Source organism: Bos mutus, chromosome 10, assembly GCF_027580195.1.
Source record: "Bos mutus isolate GX-2022 chromosome 10, NWIPB_WYAK_1.1, whole genome shotgun sequence".
In the NCBI taxonomy this organism is placed as follows: Eukaryota; Metazoa; Chordata; class Mammalia; order Artiodactyla; family Bovidae; genus Bos; species Bos mutus.
Window position 1 is genome coordinate 14093159 of NC_091626.1, and position 18673 is coordinate 14111831.

General features: G+C 40.4%; 1 protein-coding gene across 2 annotated transcripts in view; it reads left to right on the top strand.

Annotated features, from left to right (window-relative positions):
• MAP2K5 (mitogen-activated protein kinase kinase 5) overlaps window positions 1-18673 on the top strand; it is a 280907-nt gene that overhangs the window by 181782 nt on the left and 80452 nt on the right. The window contains exon 17 of one of the 2 annotated variants that reach the window (XM_005893295.3): window positions 14347-14376. The exons of the other annotated variant lie outside the window; for it this stretch is intronic. Within the exon in view, the coding sequence (XP_005893357.1) occupies window positions 14347-14376 (30 nt within the window). The remainder of the gene's footprint in view (window positions 1-14346; window positions 14377-18673) is intronic. 2 annotated transcript variants of the gene reach the window in all.

The following is an 18673-nucleotide window of genomic DNA, read 5'->3' on the forward strand; positions in this document are numbered from 1 at the left end:
GTGAGCTTCAAAACCACTTTAACCATGTTAAAAATATTCAAGGAGCACTATGCCATTCACTCTGTGTGGAGTATCATTTTCTTCTTCTCCCCAAGATACAATTTAAATACCCATCCTTTATGACACCAACTCATCTCTCCAGCTAAAAGTAATTTCTTCTCCTGACCTTCATCTACATCTTCCTTGTGGCATGAGCATTTTTCACTTTGTAGTATATTAATTTATTGCTATGTCATAGATCCTTATGACAGAATTTAAATCTGATTCTCTCGTAATCTCCTGCCCTCTCTAGCACAATTTCACTGCCCTAGTGGTTACTCAGGAAATCTTTGGGGCTCAATTTTTTCTTACTTTCATAATGATTTTAAAGTAGTTTCTGAAAATTAAGATCAGAGTAAAAGTTTGATGAAGTCTTTAACGTAAGCACTCACAAACATTTGCTGAACGGATCACAAGTGTTTTGAATATGAAGACGAGTTTTGACTCAGACCTAGATTCAAATTCCACTTCAGCCAGTATAAACTATAGATCGTAGGGTAAATCATTTAATCTCTTGGGGCCTTTAGATGGAGGCTCCATTTCAGAGCTTGTGAAGAGGTCACAATGAGAAAATTAAGCCATTATCTCTTCTCTTTAAGAGGAATTACCTTTTGAAATGTTCACATATGGGTTCAAAAAGCCTACAAATTAGGGTTAAGGGCTTTCCTGGTGGCTCAGATGGTAAAGAATCTGCCTGCAATGTGAGAGACCCAGGTTCGATCCCTGGGTCGGGAAGATCCCCTGGAGAAGAGAATGGCTACCCACTCCAGTATTCTTGCCTGGAGAATTCCATGGACAGAGGAGCCTGGCATTGAAGCACACTCATTATCTTCCACTCTCACCTCAAACTCCACTGAAAACGGTCACAAAGAGATTTTTTAAAGCTTTATTACCATGCAGAAAGGGAAAGGAGACAACAGCAACCAAATTTTGGGTGTGGGAAAGCAGATGGCCAACAGTAAACAGCTTAAGGGGACTGAGAGTACTGTAATCTGAAGCCAGCAGGAAAGAAAAAAGAAGCACCTGATTTACTTTAAGCCACCGAGGACGCTCAGGAATTGGTGGCACCAGGTATCTGAAACTCAGAGTGGAAGTGAGGCCAGAGAAGAGAATTGTGTTAGTCTGTCTGAGAAACAGTTAAGCTGTTTTGACTAATAGTTACACTGTCTGACTCAGTGATTCTTTCCTTAACTCAGTCACCCTCCTAAGCCCTACACAAGAGGAGTTTGTATGTTAGGAGAGGAGTAAGTAGAGGAATTTCTCTGAGAATAAAATGAGTGATACCTGGCACTGTAGGAGGCTGAGTCTCATTCCTGATGCAGAGGCATTAAATGAAAGTTTAGCTTCTGAATGTGGAGACTCCCAGCCGTCCTACCACACCCTGTTTCTGGGACGCTGGCAGCCAAAATTACCTTTCAGGTAGAATATTGGAAGAGACCTTCTTGAGGAAAATATGACCAAGAGGTCTTAAAGATCCAGGCACTGACTTGTGCAGCCCTATAGACACCTGAGCCCACCTGGCTCCTACATCACAGTGGGTTTCCTGGGATTGCCAGCCTTCTATGGAACAGTCCAGCTAAATGGCATTACCTTTACTGGGTGCTGGGGACCTAAAACACAGGCTCTACAATGTAGTTAGGAGACAGGTGATAAACAATAGTAATAAACATATATATATATTTTAAGAAGGTGCAGAGCTCCTTTTTTGAAATTTCTAGGCAGTGAATTTCTGGAGCATTATCTAGACTCAGCCCCTGCCTCTAAATATACTGAAGAACCTACCTCTTCCCAGCTTTTGAAACAAACAAACAAAACAAACAGAAATGTAACTTCGTCTGGTCAGTCCATGGCTGCAGCTTTGTTTGTCATGGTCCGAGCCTGGTCTCTGTGCTCTGGATACCCTGTCAGCTTCTCTCAACCATGACAGACAGTGGACCTTTTCATAATCACTGTCAAGAACCTGAGTGGACATTGACTCTTACTATAATGTGTTGTCTGCTGCTCCATCTAGTGAAATATCTTACCCGTTGATCGAAGTTTCTGCTGAAAACCATCAGAAAGCAGAAGGGTTAAAGCTGAAGGGTCCTAGGACAAAGGACATTTCAGTGGGAGATTGTATAAGCAAGTGGGTAGAAGTGTGGCTCTGGAATTCTCGTCGTGGGCCTCTTTCCCTTCCATTGAAGAATACCGAGGAAAAGAGCGTGTAACAGTTTCTGTCACTCATGCCCCTGCCTGCACGCCCCTTTTTGTAATTGTCTTAACTTTATTTTTTTCTATTGTCATTTTTTTGTCTGAAATTTTATGTAACTTATTGCAAAAAGAAGCTGTTAAAATGACCTTTGGCAGATGATGGATTGACTGGTTCAGTCCTCTGCCGGGTCTGTGAAGGGATCCAGCTGTCTCAGATTACCATGCCTAAATGCGCATTTTCCAAGGTTGTCAGTGATGGTAGTGCTGGGAAACTGGCAGACAAAGTGAAGTGTTTCCCACTGAATGAGGCATTGTTGAGCTTGCTTTGTGCTCAGAGCTATCGTGAACAACCATGAGATTGACAGAACAAGATGGAACAGGTGCTAGCAATCCCAGCTAAGCATTTTGTTATTTTGATGGATTTCAGACAGTTTTTAAAGTTTTTTCAACAGCACATGTCCAAATCGTGTATAAACACAAGCACACACAATTTGGACTTTTAAAACATTTGAATCAAGTCTTGATACAAAAAATAAAGAAATAAAGAGAGGACAAAGCAGTTGTTTAAAAACTCGTACTCCAACGTTTGAAGAATTGTCAGTAGAGGATGGGCAGTCTGCTACTTTATGACAGGCAGGCCGGACTTTCTGAAGCTGCTGCTGCTGCTAAGTCACTTCAGTCATGTCCAACTCTGTGCGACCCCATAGACGGCAGCCCACCAGGCTCCCCCGTCCCTGGGATTCTCCAGGCAAGAACACTGGAGTGGGTTGCCATCTCCTTCTCCAATGCATGAAAGTGAGAAGTGAAAGTGAAGTCGCTCAGTCGTGTCCAACTCTTTGCGACCCCATGGACTACAGCCCACCAGGCTCCTCCATCCATGGGATTCTCCAGGCAAGAGCAGTGGAGTGGGGTGCCATCGCCTTCTCCGTTCTGAAGCTAACACAAAACAAGAAGTCCACGGTTTTCTATTTAGTATAAAGAAGAATTCTCTGGGGCTTCCCTGGTGGTCCATGGGCTAAGACTTCACCTTCCAGTGCAGGGGGTATGATTACGATCCCACATTTTGAACCCCCACAAGCTGAGACCCCACATACCTTGTAGTCAGAAAACCAAACCAAAACAAACAAACAAACAAAAAACAGGAGCAATATTGTAATACATTCAGTAAAGACTTTAAAAATAGTCCACATCAAAAAAAAATTTCTAATGAATAGATCCCTGCACCCTTGCTGTTCAACAGTGTGCTGCCATCCCTTTAGAAGTAAAATGACCCAGCCCTAGAAGCATTTAAGTAGTGAGTGAAGACTTGTCTCAGGTTTGGGTTTTTTTTTTTAAGAGGTATTTTGTAGAAGAGCCAAGTATAAAATTAGACAAGCTGCAGTCATTTATTCATTTAGTCACTTAGCAAATTTTTGTGTGTGACAAGTGTCTGACTCTTCGTGACCCCATGGACTACAGCCTACCAGGCTCCTCCGTCCATGGGATTTTCCAGGCAAGAGTACTGGAGTGGGTTGCCATTGCCTTCTCCATCATAGAGTCCTATCAATACTCAAATCCAGTGATCCGGAATCAACTTAAAAATCCTCTCAAAGATCCTCCAGTCTGCTTTACATGCTTTGATTCTGACCTGAGTAATAATAACTTTTTTAGCATTTATTTAGACAACTTTTACACACCTTATCCTTGTATTTAGAGACCAAAGTATCTTTTAACTATTTAGAAGAGAGACATTAGAACTTGTTAAGTCAGATCCCTCCTCTTATCAGTGAGGAAGCTCGGATCCTCTCTGGATCCCAGGGAGGGACTGGGCCTGCAGGTACTGCAAAAGCTACAACTGTGCAGAAGAAGCCCTGCAGCTGGGACCTCTGATGTGAAGGGAAGTGCACTTTCCTCTATTGCTCACTGTTGACATCTTCTTGCTCAGTGTCGTTCTGGAAGGATATCAACACTTTATGTATATGTAACACTTAACAAAGCCATTTCATATTCATTGTCTCATTTAAGCTTCTTCCCACCGTGGTGGGAAGTGACCAAAAAATCAGCAATTTAAGGTATCCAAGATCATTCCACCAACTTTGATCCATAAACATCAAAGTTCCCACATGGCAAATAAGGAAACTGAGATCTAGAGAAATTGAAGGACTTTTCCAGAAAGGCTAGATGATTGGACCAGGCAGCAGCAGTTAAATATCCTGACCCTGGGTGAAAGTCTGCTTCTTCCCCTAAGCTGTAGAAAAGTAGATCAGTAGTTCTGAAGAAAAGAGTGAGAAATGGTAAATGTAAATGAGCAGGAAATTAGATAAAGGGAAAGACTGGTTTATTGTGACTCAACTCATCACCGCTTTTCACAGGATTGCTACCTACACTATCCCTATGGTTGGTTCAGCTTTATTGTATTTTGAAATGTATTAAAAAAACAATGTATTAAAAAACATTGTTGTTTTTTTCAGAAACCAAGACCTAGTTTATTTTTCTTAAAGAAACACAAAAATTAACCTAATCTCCAATATGTCTGCTGAAATAAAGTAGAAGTGGATAGGTAAAAGTTCCATCTAATCAGTAAACATTTATGTAGTACTGCCCTGTGTTAGCAGTAGGGATAGAAAAACTTTGTTCTTAGGAGCTCCTTGACTCGGAGGGGAAAAGATCAGTAAAAGTGCAATGGAAAAACGCAGAGGGGGCTTCCCTGGTGGCTCAGTGGTAGGAATCTGCCTGCCAGTGCAGGAGACATGGGTTCGATCCCTGAACTGGGAGAATCCCATATGCAACAGAGCAATTAGGCCTGTGAGCCACAACTATTTAGCCTGTGCTCTAGAGTTTGTGAGCCTCAACTGTTGAAGGCCAAGTACCCTAGAGCCCATGCTCTGCAGCAAGAGAAGCCACCGCAACTAGAGAGTAGCCTCCGCTTGCCTCAACTGCAGAAAAGCGTGTGCAGCAGCAAAGGCCTAGCAGGGCCGAAGATGGATAGATAAATAAAATTCTTTGTAAAAAGCAAAGTGCGCAGGACTGGGCAAATGAGCAGGAGAGCTGACATCAATGTCAAGGGTAGCATTTCAGTTATCTATTACTCTGAATAAACTACCCAACATTAGTAGCTTAAAATAACAGTCATTCATTTTTTCTCAGGATTCTGTGAGTCGGGAATCCTAGTAGGGCTCAGCATTCCATGTAGCATCCTCTCATGAGGGTGCAGTCCGGAGGTGCTTAAGAATGGAAAATTCAGGATGCCTTCACTTGCATGCATGGAATCTTGGTGTGGGGACGGCCACTCCATATCTCTCTCTCCCCTCCATGCCTCCTCTCTCCCTTTCTCAAGGAACAGCAGCACACAGAGAGGCCACAAGTGTGAGCATATCTCCTGATTGTGACTCTTTGAAATGCCTAGAAATACAAGTGTGGCTTAGATTGGGTTTCATAGACCGTACCCCAGCACTGATGTTTACTCAGAGTTCCCATAGCTACCTGACTCCACTGAGCAGTTTAGAGGTGGAGGACACCCCCACCCAAGCGAGGTCTCTAGGGACTGTATAAGGATTAAAGCTACCCACTGTTAGAGGACACAGGTCAGCATTATATGATCATACTGAAAAAGTGTCATTTCTTAATTCTTACTGTAAAGATGAGAACGGTTGTTGAATTCATAAGCACATGAAATGTTTTGGGGGACAGTTAACTCTAATCTTTTTTCCTTCTTGAAACCCTTTAGTCTTTAATAAGAAATAAGTCAGCTAAATTCATCATAGTGCTGAAATATGTGAAAATGATTATTCTAACCAGTGATGTAAGAGTGCCTTGCCAGTTAAAACATGGTTGTTTTTACCATTAATGCTACAATACTTTAATAAACATAGTATACAAATTTCTCGGTATTAGAGGAAGCCCCAGTTAAAACCATCAACCACTAACACTGAGAAGTTTGTATACTGTGTTTGTTAAAGTATTGTAGTGTTAATGGAAGAAACATCCATGTACCACCAAGCTGACTAAGCTCTAGGAGACATCACCATCAGGGGCTTACCATAATCAGCAAATGCTCATGGTTAGCCTAATGCAAAATACTATTTCTTGTGTCACGGAGGATGTATGAAAGTTTATGACTTAGAGTTTGCCCTTGAACAAGTGAAACTTACCAGGCATTAGGTATATAGGAAGATGTTACCGGCTGGGATATGATACACTGCCCAGTGAATAGTATGGACAGAGAGGGTATGGATTTTGTCCTCCAAATTGTTTTCTGGGACTAACTCCCAGCTGAAGAGGAGAAATAATTTGAAAAAAGTTCTGAAAGGGTAGGTAGCTTGGAGTCATCAATTCATCTGTTACCCTATCTCAGATTCCACACAGGAAAACCACCCTCACTATTGCATTTTGAGTTGTTCAAAATTTTGAAGAACGTCTGTTTTTCTATTAGAAAAGTAAAATGTTTGCTTTCATCCATCATGACTGAACTTATCTCTCTTTAATTCAGAGTCTCTCACTGAATTTCTTCTCAGTGCACAGAACACCATCAAAAAAGACCTTTGCAATTGTTTTTAAGAGACTTTTAGAGATTCAGTTATATACTCAGATATCTTAATTAGCATTGCTCTGAGTGAAGCTACTGATGGAAATCAACTTGAAACAATTAGAATGTCTTCAAAGCTTTAAAGTGGGTCTGTTTAAATGCAGGGTTGGGGGGGGGTGCCTTTTATTTTAAATCAATTTGCTGGCTCGTATTTACTGTGGCCTAGTTGAAGTTATATATTGCATTTGAACCACAGTGTTCAACTAAAAAATTAGTCAGGCAGAGTTTTTGGTCTACTATAGTATAGTATAGACAGATAGATTGTATGTGTTTTATATATGTGTGTATATATCACACACATATTCATATATACATATATATGCATAGACATACAAAACTCTTTTTATAAGGGAAAAGGGAAGAAAATAACACAAGTAAAATAGCATTATGGGAGAAGGAGGAGAATCATGTGTTTTAGGACAGCAAGGTTAGAAAGACCAAGGACCATTTAAAGATTCAAAACAATAGCGTTTAGCATGAAATCTACTTTTTATCATCCTTACCCAGCCATCAGAATGAAGAAAGACAGTGTCCAGCTGCAGCAGTAGTTTGGTAGCAGGAGAATTAGAAGTAAAGGTACTAGTGCCTGAGGGGTGGGTCATGAATTAATAATTGCTATGTGGCGGATGAGCCCCGTCAGAAGAGCTGAAAATGAGGAAGTTGCCTTGCAGAGCGCTATCAATCACTCAGTGACCATAACTTCCAGTAATTAGTGTATTTTATGGGCCTTTGCTTCAGTGGCTCGAAAGCACATATGCTCCAGTCACAGCTAAACTTTGCCAGAGTAATATTCCAGGATGATTTATCCTCCTGCTGCACTGGGATATAACCCTATATTAGGTGAAGATTGTGAACTAAGCTGCAATAAAGTGTAAGTTTAGGTACAGTTTGCCCAGGTTGAGACCTCAATGTATCATGCTTTTCAGCATTCATGGTTAGACTACAGCCAGCAATCATTTTTTACAGTAAAACAAATAAAGCAATTAAAGGAGCAGCATTAGGATATTGTACTTGTGAATTACTGTTGCCCTGGCCCCATTTAAGTGTCCTCTGTTATAAACCCATTTCTAATTTAAAAAGAAAAAAAAAATCCACTGAATTAGAAACATTTATTTGTAATGCTATCTTTTCTCCATTATTACTAGTAATCAGTGGAATAGAATGCAGGACCTTCTGAATGATGGATAAACGTTTGATTTATTTCTTTGTGCTGCTGTGTTTGGGATCCTTAAGTTAAAACAAATTTACTTTTTATCAGTGGGCTCTGGTGAGGATAAGTCATTCCTTTTAAAATATTGGGACATGTTAAGAAGCACTCCTGATGGGAACCTCACCGGTAGGCTCTTTCTACACAAAGGAAGCGTTATCTGTGAGCCCTCCAGAGCACTTGGCACTTTTTGAACAGGCGTCAGGAGTTATTTGCTGTGGCTCACCCACTGCACAGGGAGTCTCATGGGGCCTTTGCCGACCAAGGGCCTTTGCCATTGCCAAAACATCTGTAGAGTCCAGGGTTCCCAGTAATTTAACAAGCTTTGCCACCAACCTCCAGTATGACCTTGGGCCAATTAATTAAGCTTCCTGTGCCTCCATTGAGCCATAATTCTGTTTGTGTTAAAGAAATCCTTGGAATGATAGGAAAGCATTATGCGAAAAGTATAAATTGAATAGGGAAAACACATGCGTGGTCCCACTGTGTTCTTTTTAGGGTGAAATGTTTCTACGCCACTTTTCAATGTTTGGTGATGGTTGTTCTTAAATTTCCTGAAATAGACACCAGTCATAAGCCCATTTCACCAAACAGGGAAGGAAAAGTGTTCACAGTTTGATGCTTTCATTCCATTTGTTATTCCATCTTTAATTTGCAATGTATTATAATGTCATACAAGTTAAAACAATAATGGTAAAACAAACTAATTGTCTTTAATTAAAGGGAATTAGGTTTTGATTTTAATATATTTGATGTAGCGAGAACTGATAACGTGGAGGGTCCCAAAGGTTGTTAGGGCATATTTCTGTGGGGCCTGATAGTGTTAGTAATAACCCTCTTCCTCATAGTTCTAGACATGAACAAATATGTCACTTCATCAGTCTCTGTTACTCGCACTTATGCCCCTCCGCAGGGGTTGCAGATTCCACAAGTTATCAGCTAATGGCGTTATACATTAAAAATTGAAGCTTTCCTCACTCCGAGGCCCTTCAAGGCTTTGTTCTTAAGCCCTAGACACTTTGGAGTGCAGCTGCAAACTATAGGCAGAAGATTAAATTAATTTGTAACTCTTTTTTTTTTTGGTATACTGTATTAGTAAATCCTCCACATTTAATTGAAACTCTGCTTCAAGACGCTTTGTGTTACTGTGTTCTTTGTTGTCACTTTAACCTCCCAAGCACTTTAGCACTGGTAAATTGCTGTTATATCCTTCGGATTGTTTTTAAACCATTTAGTAAGAGGACAGCGAGATTGATACATGGGAAGAAAAGTAAAATCTTAGGGTAGGTTTTGAGGTATTTAATATTTATTATGGTCCTTTGCCAGCATAGTTTCAGATGATTTAAACTCTCTCTCTAGGACTGTGTAAATTGGTCTTGGGATGAAATCTCACCTAGGGAATTTTATGTAATCCAATAGTTAAGTCTGATTTTTTTTAAAGTTTCCCTGTGTCTGAATGTTCCAAAGTGCTGCTACAATCATGTAAAATGAGGGTTTAACTGCAGTGTATGGTCTAAAGACAAAATCCTTCTGTGGAAATTTAACTGTGTAAGATGTGCACAGGTAATTCACAAATTTTAGAACATTTCAGACTATAAAGTCCTCCTTCGGCTATATCACTGACTATGTTGAAATGCTTATTTTCAATTTGCAGTTTTGTTGAGAAACGTAGAATATGTCTAAATTAAGAATTTATAAAACTCCAGTGCTCTTTAACATAACTGTAAATTTAAAACAACTCCCCCACTGTTGATATTCTAAGTTGGAAAGTTGGTCACCAAAAACATATCCTGAGTTTATGTCCTACACTAGCTTTCTGGCTACAGCATATGTTTTCTCTTTATCCTTTATGACTTCATGACAGTAATGATCTTTACTGTTAACAGAAGCCATTGTTGTTGCTTTGTAAATAAATGTCTTCTGCCCTGACTTTTTGTTGAAATGCAGAAGTTTCTATCATGCAGTTGTTATTATCTGGCAATTGTTATAATCACACCCACAGATATATTGATTATTTAAATTATAAAATCCAACTTATTCAAATAATGCTAAGTCAGTAGTATTTCATAGATTCTGGACAAATTAAAAGATCAGTAAGATGACGCTAAGGAACCGTCCTAGTTTTACAGTGAAATGTTAGTAGTTTACTGTTATTTAAATGTATTCCTAACAGGTAAATGTTTTCAGAGTGTTTAGCAGTTTACTGAATCTGAAGTATTTGGAATTAAAATGCACTTTTTTATTTAATGTTAAACAGAATCCTGTCCCTCCCCCATCTCTGCCTCCACTCCTCCAAAATAAATAAAGCTTTTCCAAATCTTTTACAATATGAGTTGTTCCCCTCCTGGGAATGAAAAGGATGTTAGAGTCATCTGATGAATTGCTGGCACGTACATGGATCCACATTTTTCAATATACTTTTTTTTAACTGGACTTAAGCTGCCTAAATTTAAATGCTTCTTTTGTAAAGATGATAAAAGAGAGCAATGACTTCTATTGGCTTAGCCCTAATCTGTTTGCTTTGTTGTGATTCTTTTTTTTTCTTCTTTAACTGTTAACCTATTTATAAATCTAAATCTACATACAAAGGTCATTGGTTGGCTGAACTTAAACCATTTTACTCAGTAAATTTAATTAAGAAAATACAGTGCAACTCATAAGCAAATGAGTTTTTTCCTAGTTTTAAACCAAACCACCCTCTTGAGTGCTGATTGCCTTGCCCGACCCCTGGTGATACAGAAACAGGCAAAATTAAAAAGGACATTAAAGCTTCATTAAATCTGAAACACATTTAGTACAGTGACATATCTGCAGGCCATTTCAGAGAAGATTACATACTCTCTTTTGTAAGTTTCCTAATTTATAATACCTTGACAATAAAAACTGGGGAAATGCAAGTAGATTAATAGACCAGTAGGGGTAAAAGATACAGAATGGCCCCAGGTCTGTCTGTCTCTGAAATAGTCACTCATAGCATATTTGCTCCCTCTTCCCCATAAGGTTTCAGTGTTTATTTTGAGTTTTGACAGCCCCAGCCTTATCTGCTGAGAGCCCCTTTCCTTTTTTACCTTCTCCTAATTGAACTTGATAAAAAGATTCTAGGGCCTGGCTGTATATTTCCTTCTGTTTTGTCACAAGACAAATAGTACAGAGAACATAAACATCGCAGCTGCATTAAACCTAAAAGGACGGAGACTTACGTGGAAGGCAGTTCCCTCTCCCAGAGCCTTAGAATGACAGCTTTGGTGCCACCCTTACAATGCTGCTGCCAGTTTTCACTGACGCAGAATTGGGATCCTTGGCTTGCCGCTGAACAACCCAGTGGCGACACTGTGAAAGAGGAAATGATTGTTGTGCATCTCTGGTCAAGAACTAGGAACCATTCTCTGCCCCCTCACATCTGCAAGATGCCTTAGAAACAGTCCTCCCAGGAATGTAGTTGACAAGTAAGACTGAGCTTCCACAGGATATCAGGAAAGTACACACAAGTAGAGCCAGTCCCACGGATGATGAGTTTGCTTATTCAAGCACTGCCACCTGTTCCCAAGCAGGCTGGTACAGAGGCTCCCAGCTGAATTTTCTCTCTGTTCTCTTGCATGGAGGTCTCTGACAGAGTAAATCAATGACATCAGCCAGCCTTATTACCTTTTATCACTCATGAGAAGGGAGCCAAGTTGATGCGTGCACGTGCCTAAGTCAGCTATAGTCTCACCTCTCCATAGGACAGTGGTACCTTAAGAATTTGAGGTTTTGTGTTGAAGTGGGAAAAGTTTACATTTTTCATCTTATCCCATTTTGTTTAAAGCCTTCCATTTATCATTGCTTAGTTCTTTTATCTGCAAGAACCAGTGGCCAGTGTTGACATAGTAAGCCAGGTGGACAGAAGTCTTCCGTAGGCCCTAATAACATGTTCAGCATATACCAGGGTGAAGGGTGCAGCACCTGTGGAAGGACTTCAGATCGAATGTTCTAAATGTTTTCTAGTAGTTGTTAAGCTGTCACCTTTTTCAGATGAGAGACCCTCCTCTTGCTACTTTTTTAAGTCCAAATGAAAGAGTGTGCAAAGCTCATAATCTGCAGATGGGTGTGGTGATAGGTGACAGCCTTTGGTGAGCTGTCACCAAAGGCTGTCAGTTCAGTACAGAATGGGGCAAATGCCTAGCCCACCCATTTCTACCACGGAAGACCAGAGTGGGTCCTCCTGAATCAATGTACACATTCTCATTGGCCAGAAACACACTGTATTTACAAAATCGTAAGTCAAATTGATGGTCAGTGTTGGGTGGGGGATACAGTGGAGGCAGTGGAGAGCTGAGTCGCTTCCCTTCCTAACTAATAGTAATAGCAGTATATAGACAGACATAATCATGCAAAGCTGTGAAAAGGAGTTTAACATTCACACTTTTTTTCCTTCACTTTATACTTGAATGGATTAACGACGTCCACCAGATGAAACAATGATAGTATAACTTTATATCTTGAAAATCTGAGAACTTTGAGTATATAAGAAATGAATGCAAGGTAACAAAACTTACCAAGTATTCCAAAACATATATATATATATATATATATACATCCAAATGAGTGCTGACCCTTTCCAAGTAGTCACCTTTTGTGGTCATATAAGTTTATTGGTTTTCTTGGTCATATAGGTCAATAGGTTTATTCCTATTATGTTGCTGAAGCACGCACTGATTTTAGAACTTTAAAAATTAACCTCAGCACCTTCATGTCTATCCTTATTAAGGAACAAAATATTCTTTGAAGTTGGCTTTGGGTTTTGTTGACTGCTGCTGCTGCTACGTCGCTTCAGTCGTGTCTGACTTTGTGCGACCCCATAGACGGCAGCCCACCAGGCTCCCCCATCCCTGGGATTCTCCAGGCAAGAACACTGGAGTGGGTTTCCATTTCCTTCTCCAGTGCATGAAAGTGAAAAGTGAAGGGGAAGTCACTCAGTCGTGTCTGACTCTTCGCGACCCCATGAACTGTAGCCCACCAGGCTCCTCCGTCCATTGGATTTTCCAGGCAAGAGTACTGGAGTGGGGTGCCATTGCCTTCTCCATTTGTTGACTAAGGCCATTCAAACCTTAGCCAACAAATAATTTACATTATCAAAAAGCAGAGGGGTATAATTTTAAGTTCAGGATAAGATGCAGTTCTAATAAAATGAAGTCATTCTCCTGTTACTTGAAATGATTCTAAACATAGTTTCTAAAGAGGAGTTCAGAAATGTTTGAGCAGTGTCAGTGTCTTTGAAATAAATATGCAACTTCTCAAGATATAGAAAGGTAGTGTAATACGTTGGAAAGAATCCTGGATTCGGTTGCAAATCTTGGGGTCAGTCCCCACACTTATTAACCACGTGGAAATGTCTTCAGTGGGACTCTGGGGTTCTAGTCTGGAAAATGGATTGATGTTTCTTGGATCCATTCCAACTTCAAAGTTCCCTATTGTAGCAATTCTACTCTTAAATAGTTACAAATACATATAAAGGATTTTGAGCTTGAAGATGGGCCACATTATGAAGTTGCAAAATTTAGCCACTATTTTCTTTAAATAAAATAGTACAGTCTTATACTATAGTCTTACAGTATGTTTGGTAAATTTGATCTTATCACTGTATATTAATCCTGTTCCTGGTTGAATCATTTTGTTTCCACAGGTGAGAATTCAAAGACCAAAGTTAAGTGAGAGGTGTAAAAACACATAGCGGTTTACAAAGCAAGCAAAATTGGAAGCTCTAAGGATTCATTTTCCAAATTTCAGACCTATTGTTCCAGCTCCACGATCTCGAAATGCCATTTTCCTACTAGTAATAGCTCTTTCCTTTTAACTATGAATGGATGGGGGAAAAAATGAAAATAGTGGCAAAATTTCCTGTTTCATATGGCCCATCCCCATTTCCTACAACTCTTTTTATAATTCTTATAAATGAAAATTCTACAGAACAGTCGGCTCAGATCAATTAAATGTTCCCATTTTTACAAGAGAAAAAAACCACAGTCTCCTATGATTTTACATCTCTGTCTAGAAGAAGCTGTTGTACACTTGTAAATGTGAATAATGCCTGTGCAGCTGAGAATATTCCTAAGAGAAATGACATAAAGATAGTGTTTAGTTGTTAAAATTAGAATATTTTATCAGGGAATACAGCGTTGTCCAATGTAAATGTTCATTCTAAATACAACTCTCAATGTAATTACAACAATAATTTAGTTTGTGCGTTTGAGGTTGTGAGCTTTTTATATTTGCTGAATACAGTTCTGAAATTTAGTACTTGTCTGTCTTAAGGAGATCTGCCCTGCATGCAAATCTATAACTAGACAAATATTATTTCCTTTCCCAGCTTGCTCTTGGGAGGTTTCCATATCCTCAGGTAAGATTGTTCATTACTGCCGTTTGCCACTGTGACATTCATTCCTATGTATGAAGGTACAGGGAGCAATTGTGAACATTTGAGCCACATACAAATAAATCTGTCCTGTTAAATTGAAAAGTGATATCTTAAAGGAGTCATTTAGAAGTCTCTATTGATTTTTGATTTTTTTTAAACTCCAGGTTTTTTCCCTCTTTGTTAAAGGTTGGAAGCCGTCATCGGGCTCTTCCTTTGTGTCCGCTGGTGATGTTTTCCTCATCCCAGCCCAGCCCCATGTGCTCATACAGAGGTTGGAAGAGAGGCCCAGCCTTTTCTTGATACAGTGTTTGAGTTTTTGGATTCAGTTAGTTATTTGAATTAAAGGATGGAGATGAAGGGTGAAAATATCTAATCTAGGTCATTATTTTTGCTAAGCAAAATAGGTGGACCCCCACTTTTACATGGATATGATTTTGAGCGTTTTTGGTTTTTTAAATTTGCCCTTTCTATTTACATGTCTAAGAAAATAAACTATGTTATGTTATGTTACCGTTATGTTACCATTGCTGACAATAATCTCTGTGGTAATTTCTTTAAGATTTTTATTGTAGAAGGGTGTTAGCACTTCAAATGTTAAGCTTTCTGTGGTTTGAAAATTGTTCCCCAGTGTGTGGGGAGAAAGAAGTGAACTGTCTAGAGGGATGAAAAATGAATCGTTTGACTGTTTTCCTCTGGTTGATGCTCACTGTTTTTTCTGGCATCTTGGTCTGTACAGGCCAAAGTGCCTGGAGGCATGTCTGATTTAAAGGTGGTGTTGGTCTCTGCTCTTTAAGCATCTATTAACTTGCTATTATTATGCAAATAAGTGTTGTATTACACATACTAATTTATGCATGGTTAGATTATGCAGATGCATCACAAACATGGTTATTGAATAATAGGATGGGGCTCATTCTCTATCCCATCTTTATAAGCAGTTTTAAACAAATTCTCCTGATACCCATGTGAACATTTAAAGCCCCTTCACACGCTGAAATGTCTCTTCTGTATCCTTTTTCTTTTACAGTTAAAGCCATCAGATAAATAGAGGAGAAATTGTCCAAGTTGTTAGGTTCAAGAGTGTCAGTCTCACTTTTCAAATGTGTAGGATTATTTGTTTAAACATAATCTTTTCCTTAAAGAGAAGCTCTGAAATGTAATCACTTGGCATGCATGCTCAAATTCAGTGACATTTTAGTGTATACAGCCTTGCTGCTTAGCTCTAGGTAGCCCATCAAATTAAAATCACATTTTCGGGATTTATAGCTCATTAAAATATTTATCTTGGTAAGCCTCTTATTCTGTCAGTAATTTTTAAACAATTCACTGTTTGGCCAATTTATGCAATCCCCTCATTTTGTAAATGAAGAGGCACTATACAACTTAACCTCTCAAACAAGTCTTAGTAGAAAGCTTGTAAGCCACCTAGAAAAAAATACCAAAGTTTGAGAATATAGCTCTATTCTTGAGATTCCTAATGCCTAGAGTATTTAATCAGTGAAATTTGGTATGTGAGACGTCTAAGAAACGATTGCCTTTGCATTTGACAAATGAAGCTTTGGAAGACTGGTCGAATTTGGGAAGAGGCTGTCTGCCTTCCCAGTGTTGAATGTTTTCGGGACTGTGTTAAGCATATATTTACTGGATCAGTCAAGTGGAAGTGGAAAACTCAAATGTGCTGCACTCCCTAGATAGCAATCACTGATACGCCAGAGTGAGGGGAAAACTATTATTTCTTGGGTCATGACAGAGTATTGTCACCAAACTGGGGCTTTGAAATAATAGAAGTAGCTTTTGATGCCATCAGGTCTGTTTCTCAGGTCTCACAAACAGAAGTTTGTGCACTTCATTGTTGGCATCAGTAATGACTTTTGATGGACTTGGCATTTATTTTACAGGCTTTGTACTATATACTGAGGATTGGGAAAGGATCCTTTATAAATTCCTTTTCTACCCTTACCTTTTGCCTTCAGATAAAACACATGAAGAAAAATAAATATTTTTATAGTATCTCAGGGACTGGATTATGAAACAATACCTTCTGTTTGGCCTGTATTATCTCATTTGAACCCCGAGCCACTCTGTGAGGTAGCCTCCCCTCACAAGTTGGGCAGACAGGATAGCTGATTTGCTCACTGTTGTACTGTAGCTTATGGCCATTGAATCCCGAGGATGATGGGCAGGAGTGAATCACAAACTCTCAAGATTGGAAAGGGATCTCAGACAACGTCGAATCAGACCTCTCATAATATCTCTGAAAAGCAAACAGTTGAACATGTCTAGTGATAGGAGACTCACTAGTTTACAGAGCAGCCCTAGAGTCACATCTTGATTTACCAGGCTTAAGGACTACCTCGTCTCAATTGTTACCCACTAGTCTGCTCCTTGAACACAGGAAAGATTTTCACATAACCCTTAAGGTCTCAAAGTTTTGCATCCCTTCTATCCCCAGGGATGGTGCTGAGTCAAATCAGGGCACCAGATCTCAGCTCTCCTTACTAGTGGGAAGCTGAGGAGACTGGCCTCTTTGAAAGAGCTCTAGACCAGGAGCCAGAAGATTAGGGTTAGAACCCAGCTCTGGGATTTCCCTGGTGGTGTACTCATTAAGAATCCATCTGCCAATGCAGAGGACACAGGTTAGACCCCTGCCCTGGGAAGATTGCACATACCATAGAGCAACTTAGCCCCTGTGCCAAAACTACTGAGCCAGAACCCGAGAGCCTCAACTACTGAGTCCTTGTGTGTGGCTACTGAATGTGCCTAGAGCCCATGCTCCGAAACCAAAGAAGCCACCGTGATGAGAAGCTTGTGCACCACAACAAAGAGTAGCCCCCACTCTCTGCAACTAGAGAAAGCCCACTCACAGCAGCAAAGACCCAGAGTAGCCAAAAAATAAAAGTAAAAGAAATAAATCTTAAAAAAATGAACCCAGCTCTACCATAAGCTTCAGTCACCGCAGGCCTTAATTCTTGCTTTGTAACTCTTGGAGGCCTGTTTCCTCATCTCTAAAATGAGCCTGTCTGATTAGAAGCATGCAGAGCAGATGAGATTATGGATATGAAACCACTTGGGAAAGTACAGAGGGCCACCCTACTGGCCCTGATGTGGGACTGTAGCACAAAAGAGAACTTATAATCGTCAACCAAAGGTTGCAAGAGGATGTGTACGCAACCTGCCAGCTGCAGCTGGAGCAGAGCGTAAAATGAGCAGAAGGGAAGGAGGGGAGGAGAGGCCAGCTTCCAGACTCATCCTTCCCCCAGCCCAGCGTCAGCGCCGCTGACAGCATCGTTAGCAGCGTCTCCTCCTGCCGGTGACGCGGAGTGTACCCGGTGGGGATGCAGATGCAGGAGGGGTGCTAGGAAGATAGCCGGAAGAGTCAGTGGCCTGGGAACCACATGAAGGTTACAGGGCTGGATTTTCATTGAAATAATCATTCTCCAGGAAACTTTATTGTTTGGGGGGTTGGTTTTTATTTGTTATTTGAAAGCACTATCTATTTTAGTTTCCTTTAGGCCTTAAAGTTGTGTAGCCTCATTGGCATGCAGTTTAGGGCTCTATGGGAAAAAAGGCTAGAAGTCGTTATAATTACCCAGTCTTATCACTACAGTTTATAGTAGGAGGAACAATGACGTCGGAACCACTAGCACCTTTCCGACACTGAGCCCCAGAGCACTCGCTGTTATGTGACTCAGGCTATACATCCCAGGCTATACACCTGCAGGATGGGATGTATACATTTCCAGCCTCCAGGTGAGCAGGCTGAGTCTCTGGGGCTCCAAGGCGTCTTGCCTTGGGGATGAATTGGTACAGTGAGAGCCGAGACTCGCAGGTGACTAAACGAGATGACTGGATCTGTGAACTCTGATTTTGGTTGACTGTTCAAACCACCGCCCTTCTGCCCTCTCAGCCCCACCAAGCCCTTCTCCTGGCCCACTTTCTCTGCCCTCGGCAGGCCTTCTGTGTAGATGAGAAGGGTTGTCCCATGGAAGATGATGGCAAAACCATTCCCCTGGAGCCTCCTGGCTTTTCTCACCATGTGTTAGCAGAGTGACAGGGGGTCTGGAGGCCTTGGAGCTCTCACTGACCCCAGTGCCGTTCAACTCTGGGTGCCTGTGAAGCATATTCTGCAATAGCATAATGAAAAATCATGGTTTTAAACATCTGGTAAAGAGATAGTATCTCAATTTCTTGAACAGTTTAGCTGTAATACTCTTTGGGAACAATGGGTGGGAGCTGTATGTAGTTAATCGTGTACATCCAAATCCAGTTGACTTAAAAA